This window comes from Chaetura pelagica, unplaced genomic scaffold, assembly GCF_000747805.2.
Source record: "Chaetura pelagica isolate M959 unplaced genomic scaffold, ChaPel_1.0 scaffold278, whole genome shotgun sequence".
NCBI classification, from domain to species: Eukaryota; Metazoa; Chordata; class Aves; order Apodiformes; family Apodidae; genus Chaetura; species Chaetura pelagica.
Window position 1 is genome coordinate 94,685 of NW_009954497.1, and position 18,332 is coordinate 113,016.

The 18,332-nt window shown below is 35.4% G+C and overlaps 1 protein-coding gene across 1 annotated transcript in view; it reads right to left on the reverse strand.

Moving 5' to 3' along the window:
* The window catches only part of BIRC6 (baculoviral IAP repeat containing 6), a 154,876-nt gene that overhangs the window by 80,002 nt on the left and 56,542 nt on the right, over positions 1 to 18,332 (reverse strand). The window contains exons 36-48 of the mRNA XM_010004564.1: positions 17,990 to 18,145; positions 17,510 to 17,643; positions 16,233 to 16,386; positions 15,406 to 15,522; positions 14,324 to 14,478; positions 12,980 to 13,106; positions 12,057 to 12,167; positions 7,796 to 7,929; positions 6,643 to 6,770; positions 4,240 to 4,802; positions 1,208 to 1,383; positions 590 to 686; positions 201 to 395 (exon numbers count right to left, since the gene is read on the reverse strand). Coding sequence (XP_010002866.1) covers positions 201 to 395; positions 590 to 686; positions 1,208 to 1,383; positions 4,240 to 4,802; positions 6,643 to 6,770; positions 7,796 to 7,929; positions 12,057 to 12,167; positions 12,980 to 13,106; positions 14,324 to 14,478; positions 15,406 to 15,522; positions 16,233 to 16,386; positions 17,510 to 17,643; positions 17,990 to 18,145 — 2,247 coding nt within the window. The remainder of the gene's footprint in view (positions 1 to 200; positions 396 to 589; positions 687 to 1,207; positions 1,384 to 4,239; positions 4,803 to 6,642; positions 6,771 to 7,795; positions 7,930 to 12,056; positions 12,168 to 12,979; positions 13,107 to 14,323; positions 14,479 to 15,405; positions 15,523 to 16,232; positions 16,387 to 17,509; positions 17,644 to 17,989; positions 18,146 to 18,332) is intronic.

The window sequence follows — 18,332 nt, forward strand, 5'->3', positions numbered from 1 at the left end:
TCCCTACCCACGCACGGTCTTATCACCTATGTAGGAGGGGCTAACCTCCTCCCCCAACATCTTCTTGAAACAACAGCAACCCCTTTGTTTAGAAGATTTAATAATATTGCAACATTTGACATTATTACAATATTTTGTTAATAGCTTAATAAAGATTCAAATGACGAGTGGTTATTAATGTAAGATAAAATATTACTTACCCAGAGGTGCAAAATTGTGAATTCCTTCTGCATTATCAGGCTCAGAAGCCAGCACTCTAGCTTTCAAACTGCTGTCAGTTGCTTTAGTGGGACCAGAATCAAGAAATTTCATAATAGTTGAAACCATACTTCTTGCTGTGTTAACAATTGCTCTTGTGCTTGTTACCATGTTGTTACAAATAAGCTGAACACCACCTGTGTATAATGAAGGCATGGAGGGAAAAAAAACCAAACTCTGTTTGGAAACATGCAATAAATTCTAGGCAAGCAAAGGCCTACTTTAGTAAATTCATTCCTCCAGACAGCTATCTGTACTCCATCTTTAAAAGCAAAAAAAAAATCCACAATAAACCCTTTACTTGATGCACCTAAAGAAATAACATTCTTACCCATATCATGGAAAGCCTTCAGTGCTTCACTTGTATCCAACACTCGTAAAATGAACCAAAGCAGTGGCTCTGACAACTGACAGGTGGCAAGAGAACCCTAGAAGTTAAGAAATACATTTTCATGCAAATTTAGTATGACAGAAATACATATTAGTCTCTTATTTTAGTAAACAAAAGTCCAAGAGAGAAAATGCTACCATAGTTGACTTCTCCACCACAAAAGAACAATATCATGCTCCATATAGTTCACTCTTAATGCAGAAGCCTTTGCAGTAAGGAAAAGATCAAACTAATAGGGGTAAGGGAAATAAGAATATTGAGAATTTGAAATAGCCACTAATATTAACACAATATGTTTCACACCCAAACATAATAAAACATTCAACTCATCTTCAAGCCTTTTACCCAGGAATTTATGAGTATGTGGCTATGTCCTTGCAGAAACACACTATTTACCATAGGCAACATAGGGAGGCTTCCTAAACTCCAGCACCAAAGTGAAGTGAAATGTTAGCATCTTTCTTTTACACAGCACTAGTTCCATTTTCTGAGCTTACAGGTTACAGTATCAACAAATATGTAATTTCCTTGAAGTCCAGCAGACCTAAGGGAACTTACCTGTCTTCCCATGTACCCACAAGCCATGTAGGTAAGAATTGGCTGAAGCATTACTTGCACTGTTGTTGCTTTTTTACTAAGTGTTGTCAGGATAGTGAACAACCCATCTCCAACTGATATTGCATCTAAACCACCATGGAAGTTTTCATGTTTAGTGAGATGTAGGCCACTTGCACCTTAGTGAAAACAGAAAAAAGTTCAAATATCAGAAATTGAGATCTAATAAACCATTATAACACATAACAGAACTCCAGGTTATTTACATTTTTTTTCAGTTAAGTCTTCACGTGGATTTTACAAAACACAAATGGGCCAATTTTCAGGATCACATAGATTAATATTAGTGCTCCCAGGTACACGCAACCTTCTTTACAGTATAAATAGGAAGACTTAATCCAGGAAGTCAGTGAATTAAAAAGCAATGTAAGGTAAGACTATACAAGTGACTGTTGATTAGTAAAGGAAACGGAGTAAGAACTACAAAAACTGGAACCACTCCTAGCCAGAAGCAACTAACAAATATTTAAGGTTTTTTCAGATAATAGAAGTGCAATTGTGCAGCCAGAAAAACCCCGAAACATTTAACATACATATCTCTCTCTCTATATATATTTCTATCAGAAATACCCCTTCCAGAATTCTCCTTCTCAGTATTACAGCTCAGGATTTATTCACAAGGATTTACTGAATACTGACATTCAGCAATACTGATTACACATTTCTGAAATCGAGGATGGAAAGCAGAAGAATTGTCTTCCCAAAGAAGAGATTATCTCCATAAACTCAACTGATGTACAGAGTGCACAACATCAGTCTGGAAGAGGTTTTAGAAGTGGTTTTAAATTTGAGTCGGGGGAAATAAATAAAAGAATTGCAAGAGAATTGACAGCTGTAGTACTTAAATCACCTTCAAGCTGTCAAGAAAGAAAATATTGATGAGCACTTGGTGCATGGAGACAGAGAAAGAAAGGTTTGAAGATTCAGCCTCTGCATAGTGTAGAAAAATTAACGGAGTGAATGATGGAGCTGGAGCCAACTAAGGTGTTTTTGCTATGCAGACTGAGATGAGAAGGTAGGCTTGGAGGGAAATACTGACATTTCTATGATTTTCATATCCTGTCAATGGCAAAGCATAAAAACCTAACGAAGTAAATAACCAAAATGGTCATAAAAGAAAACCCAACAAATGTTTTAACTTCATGTGACAAGTGAACTACTCATGGCCATCCTGGTTCCTGACCAATTGCCTTGTCAGATGCAGTAAATTGGTATAATTAACATAATTTTTGATACCAGAGCCACTGCTTATCAGTACACATCTATAGATGTCTGCTTGTTTATCTTCCTGGGTTGCCAGCATGCTGCACTAGGTATTACATAGTAACTACTACATTTTGATAACTGATTTTTGCATCATATATAACCCTGGAGAAATGTTTTGTTCACAGAAATTGTAGGGAGAGAGGTTATTACAGTTTTTCATGAAGGAACTAAAACCACAAATAGCTGTGTTACAATTTCCCAAAATACACATACAAATTAGTTTCAATAACATATATTATTCAAAGAACGTGTAGGAACAATCCACTGAAGAGATTACTGGCCTAGTATCCCAAACTCAATGAAAAACATTTTGAAACAACACTTTCTTTTCAAATAGCCTTTCCAAAAATGTGAAAGTGCTGGACAGAAATCGGTGGAAAGACATCAAAGTTCAGGAGAAGAATATTTGAATTTCACTCCAAAGAAAAACATACTGAGAACAAACCATCATTCCCACAACAAGCTACTTTCAGTGTTCATAGTGTATTTGCAATATTACACCAACAACCCAGAGTAAAGGAGGAGACATTCTGGAATTAACTTTGAGAAGGTCCCAACAGTGCAATCCAGGCTTGTAAATCCTGCCTGCTGTTTGACTAGTGAAGAGTACTACTTTTTCCTCAATTGTTTTTATGCCAAAATGAACCACTGGTCTAACATTCACATGCTGCATCCAAAAAGTGTACTGTTTCTGGTAATAGCACTAGTTAACAGTTTCATGCCTACTTTGAAGAGACCAGCAAAGTAAAGGCCAGAGACACATCCTTTGAAACAACAGAACGACTATAAAGAGAACAAAATTTGACAGCTATTATGCCTGAAATGGAGACCAAGCTCTTTGACTACACTGCAAAATGTTTTTCCAGTCTTGCACATGCAGAAACATTAATGGTATTTCAGCCTGTCGTTTAATCTGTGCAAATAAACTCAATCCTATCATCACAGCTCACATAGTCTCTTTGAGAACAGGAATCTTAGGCACATGTCTCACAAACAGCAACTTTCTGTAGCAGGAAGATACCACCCACAAATACATAACTGGAACTCCCAGAACACAATGTTAATGAGAACTCTGGTAAAACAGAGGAATAGAAAAGTTTACATATTTTGTGCAAAAGCCACAAATGATTTAAAAAAAGGAAAATAATGTCATACATAGAGAACAACTGAGGTGATTTGTCTATAGTACAAAATGAAGACTAATCTTAAACTATGCATAGACGCATGCAATGGGCACAGACTGAAATACAGGAAATTCCATTTAAACATAAGAAAAAAAAACTTTTTTACTTTAAGAATGATAATAATTGTAACAGGTTGCTCAGGGTGGTTATGGAGTTTCCATTCTTGGATAATTAAAAGCCCTACTGGACAAGGTACTGAGCTCTCTGAGGCAGGCTCTGAGTTGACTCTGCTTTGTGCAGGGAGGTTGGACTAGACGCTCTCTAGAGGCCCCTTTCAACTTTGACCATTCCAAGATTCAGCAAATTCAAATGTCAAATGCATTCCTGTTTTATTTTAATTAATCTCCCACCTCATGTTAGTTTTTTTCACATACCTGTGTCCCCCCTTTCAGTTCTTACCAGACTCCTTTTTTCCTGTCATTTCTGTGACACATTCCTTCATGTCTACACCCAGTTTATGAGTTTGTAGAAGTCTGAAGTGTTACACCAACCCAAAAGATCTTGTTTTATTTACAGAATACTTACCAATAATCATTGCCATAGCGCTGCTGTTACACTGGCCAAGTGCAGACAAAATCTGGCTCATAATTTGTTGGTTGGCTAACACCAAGTCTGCCACATATGCAGTTGATCCTTGAGTATTAGGGTTACTTCCATTGCCATCTTTGCCTCCTGAAACCTTTTCTTCATCAGACACACTGTCTGTAGTACTGCTTGCTACTGGAACACGGGCACTATATTCTCGGTTACTGGAGAGCGGCAGTTGAACTAAAATGTTGACCAGCTTTAACAAATCAAACATAAGTTGATCCCTTGTCATTTCTCCACAAACTGCTTTGGCATCACCTGGACGGATAATATTGGCAAAAAGCCCTCCAAAACATGCTCGAGCACCCACAGAGCTGTCAGAGCCGCTGCGAGACATCACTTTGTCCGAACACGTAATGTAATGATGCACTAGGAAGGTTATAGACTCAATTACTGCAGAAATAGTGCTAACTGATACAACTTCAAAATTCTGTTCCAAGGTAAATTCCAAGAGTTTCACTTGTGCATCCAAGGGTCCCTGGCCTGTCTGGAAAGCACCTCTAAAAGACAAAAAATAAATAAAAAAAAGAGAGAGGGGAAAAAAGATATTTCATTGTTCAATATTAAAAAGTTAAACAGATTTGATTGTTGGGGTTTCTTTTCTTCAATTTTAAGAATCAAAAAGCACACTAGACTACCAATAAATAAAAATCCAGCCATCTTCAGAAGCACACATTGAAGCATAATCTGATATTTCACGTAAGTCAAGCATTCATAACTTTTAATATACTGGTTAATACACAGCCTCTAGAACCTGCTCACGCTATTGCTTTCCTGATACCACTTAAGGATTAAAGTTTCCTTTGAATAAGTCTAGGACCCTCTATTTATTTATTTTAATTATTACGTTGATTTTATAGGTATAGGCTTGGAATGTAGTCCTGTTCAGTTGTGGGTAAGAAGTTTCGTATGTTTACAGAGAAACTTTGTGGCAAGAAGTCACTTAATACTTGAATGTCATTAGAATTATTTGTTTTCTTGGTTTTTGACATTGATTACCAGGACTTTTAAGATTAAATTTAGAACAAAATACTTTATAGAAATAGCTCTGAAGAAAATATTTGGCATTTAGTTAGTTCTAACAGTAGAATACTGCTTTTCATCACAATCTCTTATGCTTTGATCAGACCCTGAATACTCCAACAACTACCTGAGGTTTTAGAAATAATCATCTAAACCCTTTTCTGGTGCTTGGTTTATGCTTCATAACATTTCGATCTGAATGTCGGTTTGTCTCAAAAAAGACATAGCACATTTGAAAACCAGTTTATGACTGGTTTCATTAGCTTCTTTCAAATAAATTATGGCATACAGACACTCATACTGTGTCACAATTCACTGTGAATTAATGATTTTTTTTGTATTATGACATTTCTTCTATAAGTAATTGATCATCAATGTAGTCTGGTTAAACACCAGTCATCCAATTTAAGTTACTAAGGCAAAATCTCTTGGAAAGCACAAAACTGTTTGATGTATGACTAAAGAACAGCTAACATCAAAGCGCCACCTACTGGGAAGCCAGAAACTGAGGAAGCTCATCCCTAACTATATCAAGGCTTTGTCTGGGGATGAGCAGCACATCAACACTAGAAATAAATAATTATTCCTAAGGTACTTCAGACCAAACAATTGCCACATTTCCAGTGTGCTTCTGTATATGCAACAGTCTTGTGCCCATCAAACTAGCCTTGAAGAAGCAGAGCTGTAAAAGACAAGCTATAAACTCTCTCCCCTGGCCAGTGGCAAGCCTCTGCACTAGTGGGGAGACAAGGTATCACTGGGCCCCAGAAGGAGTGGGGCAGAGAAGGCTTTCCACTGTTGGGGTGAGGAAAAAAGGAAAAAAAAAAGACAAAGCAATAAATATGCATATCCATAAATAGGATTATGCAAGCTCACATTTCACCCTACCATGTTCTAAAAGCCATCTGTATTATTTCCACAATCTATGAATAATTTCTAGATTGTTCATTAATCCAGGCCTCTCAGAATACTTCTTTATCATTTTAGTAGGTAACCTCATCGACAGTGTCCTTATTTTAGGGATTACTGAACAAGACCTAGATCTTAGCTCTAAACAAATTCAATTTAAACGACTGTTTATTGCTTTTATTCACTGTCCTTCGCACACGGACTGCTGTGTGTGAATTCCAGTCACACTCTTCCATGTGGTGGAAGCAGCCCAGATCATGCTTGTAGTGCTACAGCAACACCTATGATCTTCATCCATACATAACTTGACAGTATGACAAGGTGGGACATACACATCTTAGTTGTGATTACATGTACAGAGCTGATTAAGCCAAAGAGCCAAGAAAGGAAAAAATAGTTGAGATTTACCTTTCTGTTGAAAGTATATGTATTAATTTCAGTAAAAATTCACTGAACATCTGAGGACAAGTTGAAGAAAGGTGCACTTGTAAGCGAGTAAGAAATTCTTGCATAGCTTGTGTAGCTGTAGGCCCAACCTACAGGAAAAAGCATTTTAATAAGTATTATATGAAACTGAAATGTCTTCAAGAACATTAAGCAGTACCCAACAAGAACATTTTCTGAGAACAGAAAAATATTGTGCAGCTTAACTTACTTTCTGAAAATTTTATGGGGTTTTAACTATTCTGTATCATTTTATGTGTTTTTCTAATAGTAATCATGAATTAAAAGCAAGTAATTCAGTTCTTTGCCTAAGGCTTGTTTTGACACTTGAGGCTTCACCTTTTCAGCAATGCAAACTATGTTTCACACTGAATACAGATCCGTGCCAATATGAATGTTGGGGTTTTTTTTTACAAAGTACATATTTGCATACAACTGCTTTAAATTAACGGCACCAAACAGTCTTTTAAGTTCTGGAAAATATGATGCATTTCCCATAAAGTATTCTGGAAAATACAGTAAATATCAGGGTTTTCTTGTTTCCTAAACTAAGTTTTTCTGAGATTCCTGTCAAAGATTACATACAATTTATTTAACTGTGGCTTTTTAAAATCACTATTTACAGATCTTAAAAAAAATGCAAAAAGCAAAAAAACTACATTTACTGAAATTAGGAGAAATAGTAGATGCCACATGAATTTAGAAACAAGCAGACAATAAAGGTGTAATTTTCAATTCTGGATTTATTAGGTATTTAAATCTAAGCTTCATTGGCATTTTTATCCCAGCCCATCAAGATTTCAGAAAACTAACTGAACTCTATTACTTTTTTCAAGCATGTAACTAAGGAATCCTAATGTTTAACATATTCACAGATATATCACATGACATTCTCTCCCTCTGGCAAGTCTCCAGATAATGGCAAAAATACACAATCACTACTCAGAGTGTATCATCAACATGAACTGATGAGTTACTCATCAGAATCGACTAAGTCTATAACCAAAATAAAGCAACAAGCCAAGGATATAATACATTATGAATAACACATATTCACATCAAGCGTATTGAAATCCTATTACAACGAGTTTTTCCTCTCATTTTTATTGCTAGTTACCTGTGGACTGTGTTGATTTGTTCCATGAGGATTAGTGCCGGAAAGAAATTTCACTAACACATGAATGAGGTTTGGATCTGACACCAACAATTGGGCAGTACTTTCCTGAGCTCCAATGGCACTGCTTGGACCAGCTTAAAAATAAAGACAAAAATTAATTCTGTAATCTAAAGCACTAAGTTTAAATCAAGTATTTACACTCAATATCCCTATAATTATTTCATGATGTGTAAATATTCTCAGGAAAATCGGTTACCAAAACCTGCTTACTCAGGACCACAATTTTGAGTGTACATTCTCCCATGCATTACAGATGTGAAGTCTTACTCATACAGCAGTGGTATACTGAATCAATTCAAAACAGATCTCGAAAAAAGCAGTTACCAACTGAATAAAAAGTATGTATTATTTTAATACTACACCTATCTAAATTAAGTTACAAGTTATTACATACTGAAGACATGATCTCTTTCAGACTATCTCATTACATATAAAAGATTAAATCAAGAGGAAATTATGCGTTGGTACAGGAGCTTGGTTGGCATTGCTTCACATCCCAAGATACGATTCTCAGTTACGGAGGCTGTTAAAAGAAAAAAATCCTGAACTACTGTTTATCAGTCTTCATAATTTAGATTAATTTTCTTAAACTAAGGAAAGTTTAACTAAAGATCCCAGCCAGGAGGGAAAAATCTCAGTCAAAACCAGACTTAAACTCCAACTGCTTCTATCTCAGTTTAAAAGCTTTCAGAGCAATGAAATAAAAATAGTATAGGAAAGACATTTGCCATGAGAAGAAATGCTTATGGGAAGAAGGAAGGAGAAGATAATTCACAGTAAGTTTTCCCCTTATTAAATGCCATTTTAGTTTAAAATTATTAACAGAATTCTTGCATTAGATTAATGCAGAAAACTAGGGCTGAAAGCACTGATTTATCAACATTAGTGGAACAAGCCTGTATGGCTATGACTGACAGCATGTGAAGAGCAGGAGGTTAGTAAGAGCAAGAGAGCAGCCGACAGCATTCCAGATCCATTGTGTTGCAGATAGTAAGAAAGCTGTAGTTTACATTTGATAGTGCAAAAGATGAAATGGCTAGGTCTTGTCTGGGTGGGGGACAAATCTGTAAAAAACAAGCAATTTCACAGGTTCTCTGAAAGAAAAATTGAACATTTCAGAAAAACAGAGAATATCTGTTACAGGATGTGCTTTGAAAACACCAGCCTGGATGAACGGATCAAGTTTATTTTCCCCTGCTGAATCTGTACCTCTGAACATTTACAAAAGTTACACATCCAGTACACTGGTTTTCCCTCTAAGGAAAACTAGGTATGTAGGTTGTTGCTGGGTAGTTGTTTCTAGGCCATGTTTCTGAATATATAATCATACAAGTTAAAAATTGAAAACAATGCTCAGGTTACTCAGAACACCGACTTGCTAAGCTCATAGCTCTCTGGCATGTATACTTAGACCTATTGTATTACTGCCTTTTGTATTTGGTAGGTTTATTTTTCTTTAATTTTGTTTAAAGAAGTTCCACTTGCCAACTATTTTGAAATGTAAGATACATTCAACTGCAGCTGACATTACTAATCAAAATGAGATGTCAGTCTGAATTTGGTTATTGTGTTTTGAAGTTTTCTGTAATGTCCATTGCTTCAAAGTAACTGCATTGTTGAAATTTTGTCTATGACTTCATTTTGAGCTATATGTCACCTTAGTTTAACCAGAAGTACTGAGTATCCAAATTAATTTAAAAATAAGCAAAATGCCAAATGTTTATATTTTCATTTTTAAAAAGGACATAGTTTTGTGCTTTCCTGAACTCCTGAGTAGTACCACAATGGTAGAGAAAGTATTTAATTTTCTTCAGAGACCTTGAATTACCTATGAAGTCTACAATTATTGGTGGGACAAGCAACACTGCTTTTAAAATAGGTATGCTTTTTCTAAACAAGGCAAGTTTGGGGGATAGCTTCAAGTAATTTAATTTTTTCACTTTGAAAGTTACATTATTAAAAAACGCTCCACCTTTTTCCTGCTCTGTGCACCTTCACTTGTTAGGTTTGTACTGTTAAAAACTTATTTAAATCTGGCTGTTCATTAAGACTTAACATCTTAATACAAGCAGATACTACATTAGAACTTAGCCAAGTCTACATGCTAACTTTCAAATAATTTCTTTCCATGATTAGAAGGGTCCATAGTTTTTCTACTGTTTCATGAAAGGATTGATGGGGTAACTGAAAAAACACATTTTCATTACCCACTATGTTATTTTGTTTTTATATTTTCTATTTAACAGCTGAAAATACCACTACAATATAAAAATCCACATTTTTTATTACACTTTTAGTCTGACATTTTGTTTGGCATTCTAACTCAGATTTTAGGTTGTATCTACATCATCTGCTGTGTCAGTTAGTGTTTATGCACAAAATGCTCTGAAATGGTGTTTCTGGTGACAATAACAAGTAACCAAAAGAGCATGTGAAGAGAGTACCAACAGCTCTTGCTAAAGGAACAGACAAATAAATACACTATGAGAATGATTTGACAGATAACAGCTGTTTACTTTAGAGCAACTGTAGCTCTAAGAAATTTTTCTTAGCCAGGTTATCTTTGTAGATTTGCTTCTACCCACCTTCCTGGCATTAAATGGATCCACACATGTATAAAGAGACAGATTCAACCCTTTTCTTTACACTCCAGCAAGCTTGCATCTCTAACCTTTTCCAATTCAACTGCAACCTTGGGCTCACAATCCTATATACACAAAAATCCACAACCATATTTGTAAGCCAAAGTGCACATGCAAGGAATTACAGGGGTTCCTTCTGAGCAGCTTTTAATTCACATAATCACTTACTGACCTCAAGCAATTACCTAAGCAACTCCAACAAACATGAAGTTGCTTGGCTGTCTGTATCAGAGAACAATACTGAGCCTCCTAACACTTGGAAGAGATTCACGTATGTTTTTAGTGGTACACACAGCACAATTTTTTTAAATTGCTAGTCTACAGTTACAAATTTGAGTGTTGAAAATACGCATGGGTGTTAACTGCAAGCACTATTATCCTACAAATCAGGCCACATTCTATTCTCAAGTGTCACAAATAAGATGGAGGTCTCAGTTTGTGAACATCAGTAAGTCTCTTCCATTAGTTTATTCACAGTAATACTGCATCAACAAAGAGCAATAATTTCAGCAAATTTCTGTGGGAATGATATCTAAATATCATCACAGAAAAGGGACAGAAAGTGAAAACCTGGAAAAAATGCATCCCGAAGGCAATAATTTGAAGTGGCATATATGAAAATAAAGATTCATAAGCATTTTGGGAGGAAAACTGTGGAGATTAGCTTTGTCATCACAAGATCACAAAACTGCTTCACAGCAGGCAGCTCTGGGCTTCCTTCTGTTATTACCATCTTTAGGCATACACTTGGAGTGAAAGCAGAATTTAAGAGAGCTCTGACTTGGTCTAACATGTAGGATTTAAAAGATGCCAGTGTCCTGGTTCTTAGTATTTCTTATCTTCAGCCTTGAGGACAAGGCCATCAAAGCATTCCATAAAACAATTGTCCTGTGACAGTGAGTCATTTAGAAGCTCAATTTCTTCATTTAAAAATGACATCCCTTAACTTCTACCCTGTGGCAAAATCTCATTCATAAAGTGAGATTATTTCTAGTGTGTTACAAAGCAATATACAGAATGTAAGAGAAAGGTGTGCATAGGGAAATAAAATTAAATTAAAAGGCTGTTTGGTTTTGGTTGGGTTTTTGTTTTGTTTTATGTGTTTTGTTGTGGTTTTTTTCCCTAAAGATTCAGCTTCTGGGGGCTTATTCTCAGATAGCTTAACATAAGCAATGACTACTGCCTGTATATTTACAAAAATATTCCTACTGCATCAGAAAAACATAAACCTCACTCATAGCACCTTAATAATTCCTCTGCTAATCTTCTCATAGTACAAATCTAATTCCATTACCTAGTCTGAAAATGAGTTTTTAGAAGACATGTCAACCTACTTATAATGACATTTTAATTTTACTACTAGGGTTTCAGTTTCCCATGGTACAAGCAATTCAAGGAATCCACTCTTGAGAAAAGGAAAGTTATGGTAGTCTTCCAGATGTCACTCACTCATTTGTACATGACTAAAACAAGCAACATAAAAAACAAAACACAACAAACAACAAAAAAACCCACCCCAAAACCCCTATCAAACAAAAAAGAAAACACCCCAAACTTACCATTAAGCTGCATATTTGTCATGAGAGTTAGGCTATGAAGCACAAGGCACCATGTCCGGAGTAAGGTATTAGGATACCATGCCAGAACTGACAGGAAGCTAGTTACTGAAACTGTCAAGAAAAATATGTTTGCAAGCTTTAATCTTCAGAACATTACTATGAATTGTCTGTTTTGTTTTGTATTTTTACTCTAAGATGCTATAGTTATTAATATTATTGTTTGTTGTAGTTACTTTTTTGAAAGCTATTGTTCCAGGGAATTAGAAAAAGCAGCCTCACCAACATCTCACAGGAACTGGCCCACAGAACTTTTACTCTGACATTTCAGAGAAAACAATACAAAGAAACTGGTTTCAAAATGCTCTCATGGAAAGTTCATTACAGCAGGTATTAATGTTTTGGACTATCATCACAAGATACCTCAGATTTTCTAAATTATACAGTATAACATTATAGGAAAAAAAACAAAACAACACATATCTTTGTATTAGGTTAGTACTCTGCTGTCAAAAAGTAACTGGGCTTTCCCCACCAACAACCCTTTTGATAGTAGGGCAGTATACAAGGAGAAGAAATTTGTCAGAAGTGGATACAAGTTCATCTTAGACTATGAAGTGTATATTAAAAAGTCCTCTTGGGAGTAGTGATGAGTGAAAAACCCCAACTGTTACAAATTAAATCCTGATGAGATTCTGCAAATTTAGTAACCTCTCAGTTACATACTAGCTACACAGTTGTTATGCTGAAAAGAAAATGAGCCCAAGAGCTCTTCAATAATAACACAGAAAACTATCCCAACACTGATCTTATCAAGAATACTTACTGCAATACATTTTCATTATTAGCAAAAATTGAGTACTTAAAAATATTAGTCTTATTTTACACTTCCTAAAAATTAATTTCCTATATTTAAAGTATTTTACCTTGGTTCAAGGAAATGACAGGTATTCGGTTAGCATTATAGAGGAAAATATCAGCGCCACTATCTTTACTTCCAGAGGAGCTGGAATTCAGGCTTAATGTGAGCCATAACTGTAAAAGGGATTCAAGCTGAAAAAAGGGGAAAAAAACTCCAATCAGACCATATTCAAGTGTTTTTCCAGAACGCCACAGCATTAAAGGTTATCTGTTCTGATACTAAAAGCGTTGTTTACATTCTCAGCTGCTACTATTTCACTGATAATACACACACAATCTCTTCTTTCTTGGATTTGAAGGTTCCAATAAACATAATATGCAATGCCAATCAGCATAACCAGCAAACACTTCCACTATATTTTTGTAGTTTATTTCTTCTAAATACAGAAAAGTTCTCTTAAGTTTCTTCAAATTTATGTTAAAAAACAAAATCTTGCACACTTCTTAGAAACGTTTGTTTCATAACCTTACTCCTCCTGTAACACTCGTTTGCATGTAAGTAATGTTTCAATTTTGCCTCAAATGTCTCAAAAAAACCTTTGATATGTCTCAGAATAGTCGAATTATGTTTACCAGTCAACCACAATTATTCAAAAGGCCAGTTTAATTAATTACTGGGAAACCTCCCTCAGTATCAGAGAGACACTGATGCTCACTCTGAGTAACTCACTTGAGGGAAATAACTATTCGGATATTCTGGGGAAGCATCAAGGTACTTCACATCACAAACAAGATTTTGCATGTGATATTTAAATAGCAACTGAACATGAAGTCAGCCAACCAATTAAAATATAAACAGGCTGGCAGGTACCTAATCACTCATATCTAGCACGAATGGCATTCCTCTGTCTGTATCAAGAAATGGACTGCTAAACCTATTACTTCTCGAAAAGCACACTTTAAACATTCAGGATCATTTGGTAATTCAGGTTGAACGAGACCTCTGGAGGTTATCCAATCCAATCTTATGCTCAAAGAAGCGGGCAAAGAAGATGCAGATTAGGCTGCTTGGGCGTTTATCCAGTTGGTTTTTGGAAACCTCCAAAGATGGAGACATTACACTTAGTGACACTCTTCACTAATAAGCTAATAATTACCTTTCAGTGAACCTATGAACTTGTTTTAAATTGCAAAACATATACCCACTTTTTCACTGTAACAAGAAATGTCCTACATGATAAAAGCTTTCAGCAGTTGGTCTATTACACTACTGGTACTTTTGTCCATGATAAACAATAAAGCACATAACAAGTTACTTGCATCTTAAGTAGTAAAATATATAGGAAAACAACTTTCTAAATTAGAGAGAAATATTATTAAAAAACTTTTCAAAGTTCATAATTCTATACCTGAACATGGTGGACTTGTAGCATGGAAAAGAGTTTGTTGAAGCACGCACTCAGCATAGGTATAGATGACAACTGTACAATCAACTGGGCATTTTGGTTAGCAGCATGTAATCCTCTTAGCAATGAATCATCTGTTCCACTAGGAGACTGGCTTACTAAAAAACAAGACAGAAAGTATCACCCCACCCAAATTATTTGTAGAAGTTGCTAAAAAGTAATGTCATTTATTTCCTTGCATTTTATACTTTAGGGAAAGATACTTATAATTTAGAAGAACATCTTCAGTGTAGTGTTGAGCTGTGCTGGACTACTGTCTACCGTACTGTGAAAGGCCTATGTGAATATTAGACATCTCCATCTTGACAAAGAGTGCTTGGAAAGTGAGCCCAACCAAATTTCACTGTCCTTGCTAAACACATACAATAGGAAAGCCACGATAACACAATGGTAAAATATTGGTACGTCTCTTCTGTAAATTATGGTAAAACTATTGCAGTCAACAACAAACTTTCAGAGAATGAAGGCTGAGGTTGTCACTCAACCTACTCCATCATTGGATATTCAGTTGGTGACTGCATGCATATTAAGGTACCTGGAAAGCTACAAAGAAGCACATCTTGACAAGATGGGCAGTGCAACTCACTGAAAGTATGTTCAAAAGTTACCCGACATCATGCATGTTTCTTTAAAATAAAGCTTACTGAACAGCTGAGTTCAAAAATGTATTAAAATATTTTCATTTTCAACACCAAATACGTGAACTTACCAAATGCAAGGCAGCTTTCAAACAGCTGAAATTTTGCAATGAATGCAAGAATGAGGCTTCATAAAAACAGGAAACTTCACATTCACTTGCACCTACACTGGATAATGAAAGCACTCCTCTATTGTAGTATAATGTCTCTCAGAAGGTCTTAAATATGTGCAAACCCATAATTCAGTATCTCTACAGCTCAGGCAAGCAAGAACATTCAAACAAAATGTAACTTCTAAGCTACTAAGTGACTGCAGAAAAAATTAGTATAAATTTCAAAGCATCATGGTCATTATGGGAAGAAAATAATTTGACAGTATATACTTACATGTAGGAGATGTGTTTGTCAACGCTTGTAGAATGGAATCAGCCTCCAGGGTGGACATCATTTTCAGCATGAGCTCAGCCTGCTGTTCAAGTCCAACTTCCAGACGTGCATCTAAAGCTACACAAGGTAACAAAACAGGGTAAAACTATACTAAATCAAAGACATATATAACTAGTTACTCTTAACTTCTGTGCTAGCAATATATACCTACACAATACACATTATACTGAAAGAAAACCCTCAGTATCAAAAGCACGAAGATTCACTTTTATACATTCTGCTTCTGTCATGTAGAAACTTACCCTTTGAACTGAAGATTCTTAAAGAAATTAAATATAAAATTAATACTAAATTTCCATGAAAAACACACATTTCTTTTTATGGTCACTTGACTATTACACATGACGAAGTATACATATGTTTAAGCCTGTTTTTACTAATGTAATAGCTCTCAAACAAGAACGAAAAATCTGGTTTTCCCCAGTGTGGCAGGGGAAGGATCACTCAGTGGGCCACCTCATTCCTTAGGTTACAGCCAACTATCCAAAATACCAGCTAATAAGAAAACAGCTTTCAAAAGTTCCTGAGAAAACAGGAATGATTTAAAGTGTGTGTTTTTTTAAGATTTTCTGCTAAATTAGTCTGTTTTAATAGCAACATCACACGTTAATTCTCTCAGTTACCATAGAAAACACTGTGGCAAACAGGAAATTTAATTCTTTCCACATAATGCATGTAGAGATTGCTAATATAATTCAATATGCAAAAGTTTAAAGTACAGTACCACACAAAAGAGATCCTGAACAGAACTTCAGTTCATTGCTTACCTTGAGACACTGATACGCTCACAGTTTGTGATCCGTTTTTCTCTGTAGTCACTGGTGGTTTTGCAACTGGAATTCCAACACCTCCAATGTAAGGATTGTAATTGTAGGTGCCATAATCAGCACCCCAGTAATCATACCATGTACTGCTTATAGGCTTAAAAAACAATCAAAATAACAAGCAAAAATTAACAGCAACTCTTCATACTGTCCAAGCACAAAAATAAAATTTGCTATGACTAGCAAAGACACTGAAGTTACAAAGAATTAAAGCCAGAAGATTGGATCAAACAGCTTTAGAAAATTTTATTTCCATTTTTATTGCAGTATAAGCTACTGAATCCTTAGTGATTGACAAAATCCAGCAATGTTGTTAGCTGTCCCAAAGATTCAAGAAGCCAATTTGAAAACGTTGGCATTGGCTTTTATTCTCTGATTTGTACTATACTGGAGATTTGAAAGTGCTGTATCATGCAGGTATTTTGAGAAGCTATTTGTCAAGACAGAGTACTGTATCATTAACTGTACTACTACAGTATCTTGAAGCCTCAGTGAGTCTTAGGGATTGTTTGTACTGGGCTTCTGCAAAAGAAAAAATTGAATAACCTCTACCCAAGCATCATAATCTAATTCATAAGAAAGATTAACAATGAAGAAATGTTTTTCTAGGTTTTTTTTACAGGACATTCCAATCAGGTAATAAAATAATGAAGATACCTGTGGAGTAAGTGCACTAAAGAATACTGCCACATGAAATGACAGCAGAATAAAGAAAGAGGGAAAGATATATAACACAAAAATTAAGCGGTGTGGATTTTTTGGGTAGGGTGACATGTCAAGAAAAAATTGTAACGTGACAGATAATCAGTGAAAGAACATATGAAATAGAAAAAGAGAAAAATTTAGTGTTGCCCAAGTAAGTGGCGAGGAAAATAAATGGCACTGTATTCTTAATAAAAAAAAACATTACTAGACTTATTTTTCTTTAATATTATGCTTTTGCTGTCTTTGAAATGTGCTGAAGTACAAGTAGACTCAGAACGTCTAGTATCTACAGATACCTTCATGCAAAAGCAGAACATTCTGTAGTCAACGAAGATATGAATACATGTGAGATGTGAAAACAACACTTACCTTCTTTCCTGTCATTCTACATTAAAACTTTATAAATAGCTAAAAGCAAGTTCATGACAATAAATACCACTAATGAAAGTGTGAGAGAGAAAGGATTTTACTGTTTCACACGTAATGGTTATCCTGAGAAATCAGGTGTGTCATACCTTGAAGACTTTGGCTGCAAGGGGATCTTTTTCCAAATCAATATCCAAAGGATCAATATCAACTTCCATCAGGTCTTGCAGTAATTCAAGGTCAATGTCCTTATCTTTTTCCAAAGATGACAGAGGTGGAGCACCTTTGAATGATTACAAGATTATTAATATTACAAAGCACAAATTATAAACCATGGATATACCATACACTTAATGAATAATTTTAAGGCTTTAAATATCACAACGCTCAGTGAAAAAAGTTAATTAATGCAATCAAGTTGTCTCTTTAAAATTACTGGGAAAATAACAATTTTTACTGATCACATGTAAAACTGAGTTGAAGGATTACTGATTTTCTGCCTATATTTTCAGAAACTAATTATTCTATCACCAAAAATCCTTTACTGATATTTTGATAGATGAGTAAATGCCTAAGTTTTTTTGCTTTTTCAGTACACATATAAATGTCAGAATTATGCAATATTGTACCTGTGATGTCATGTGTCAAAGGCTCATCTATTGTTTCCACCAACTGAACTGTGGACTGCTGGAGAGAGTCATCTGAATCCACAGCCGAAGCTCCAGCATCTTCTCCCAAAACACTTTCTTCCATAGCTTCAGCTGCTATAGGTGCCAACAACTCTCCTACGTTTTGAACAGAAAACTGCAGTTCAAGCTTTATTCCAGCTACAAATTAACAGCCCAGTGCCTAGAGCAACTGTCTTCCTTCTTCTAACTCCGATTCTCTAAGGGCTATTTCTTCAAGTGAAGGAGTTTTGAATAATTTTCAAATGATAAATATTAAATAAAAATATAAACTTGTCAAAGCACA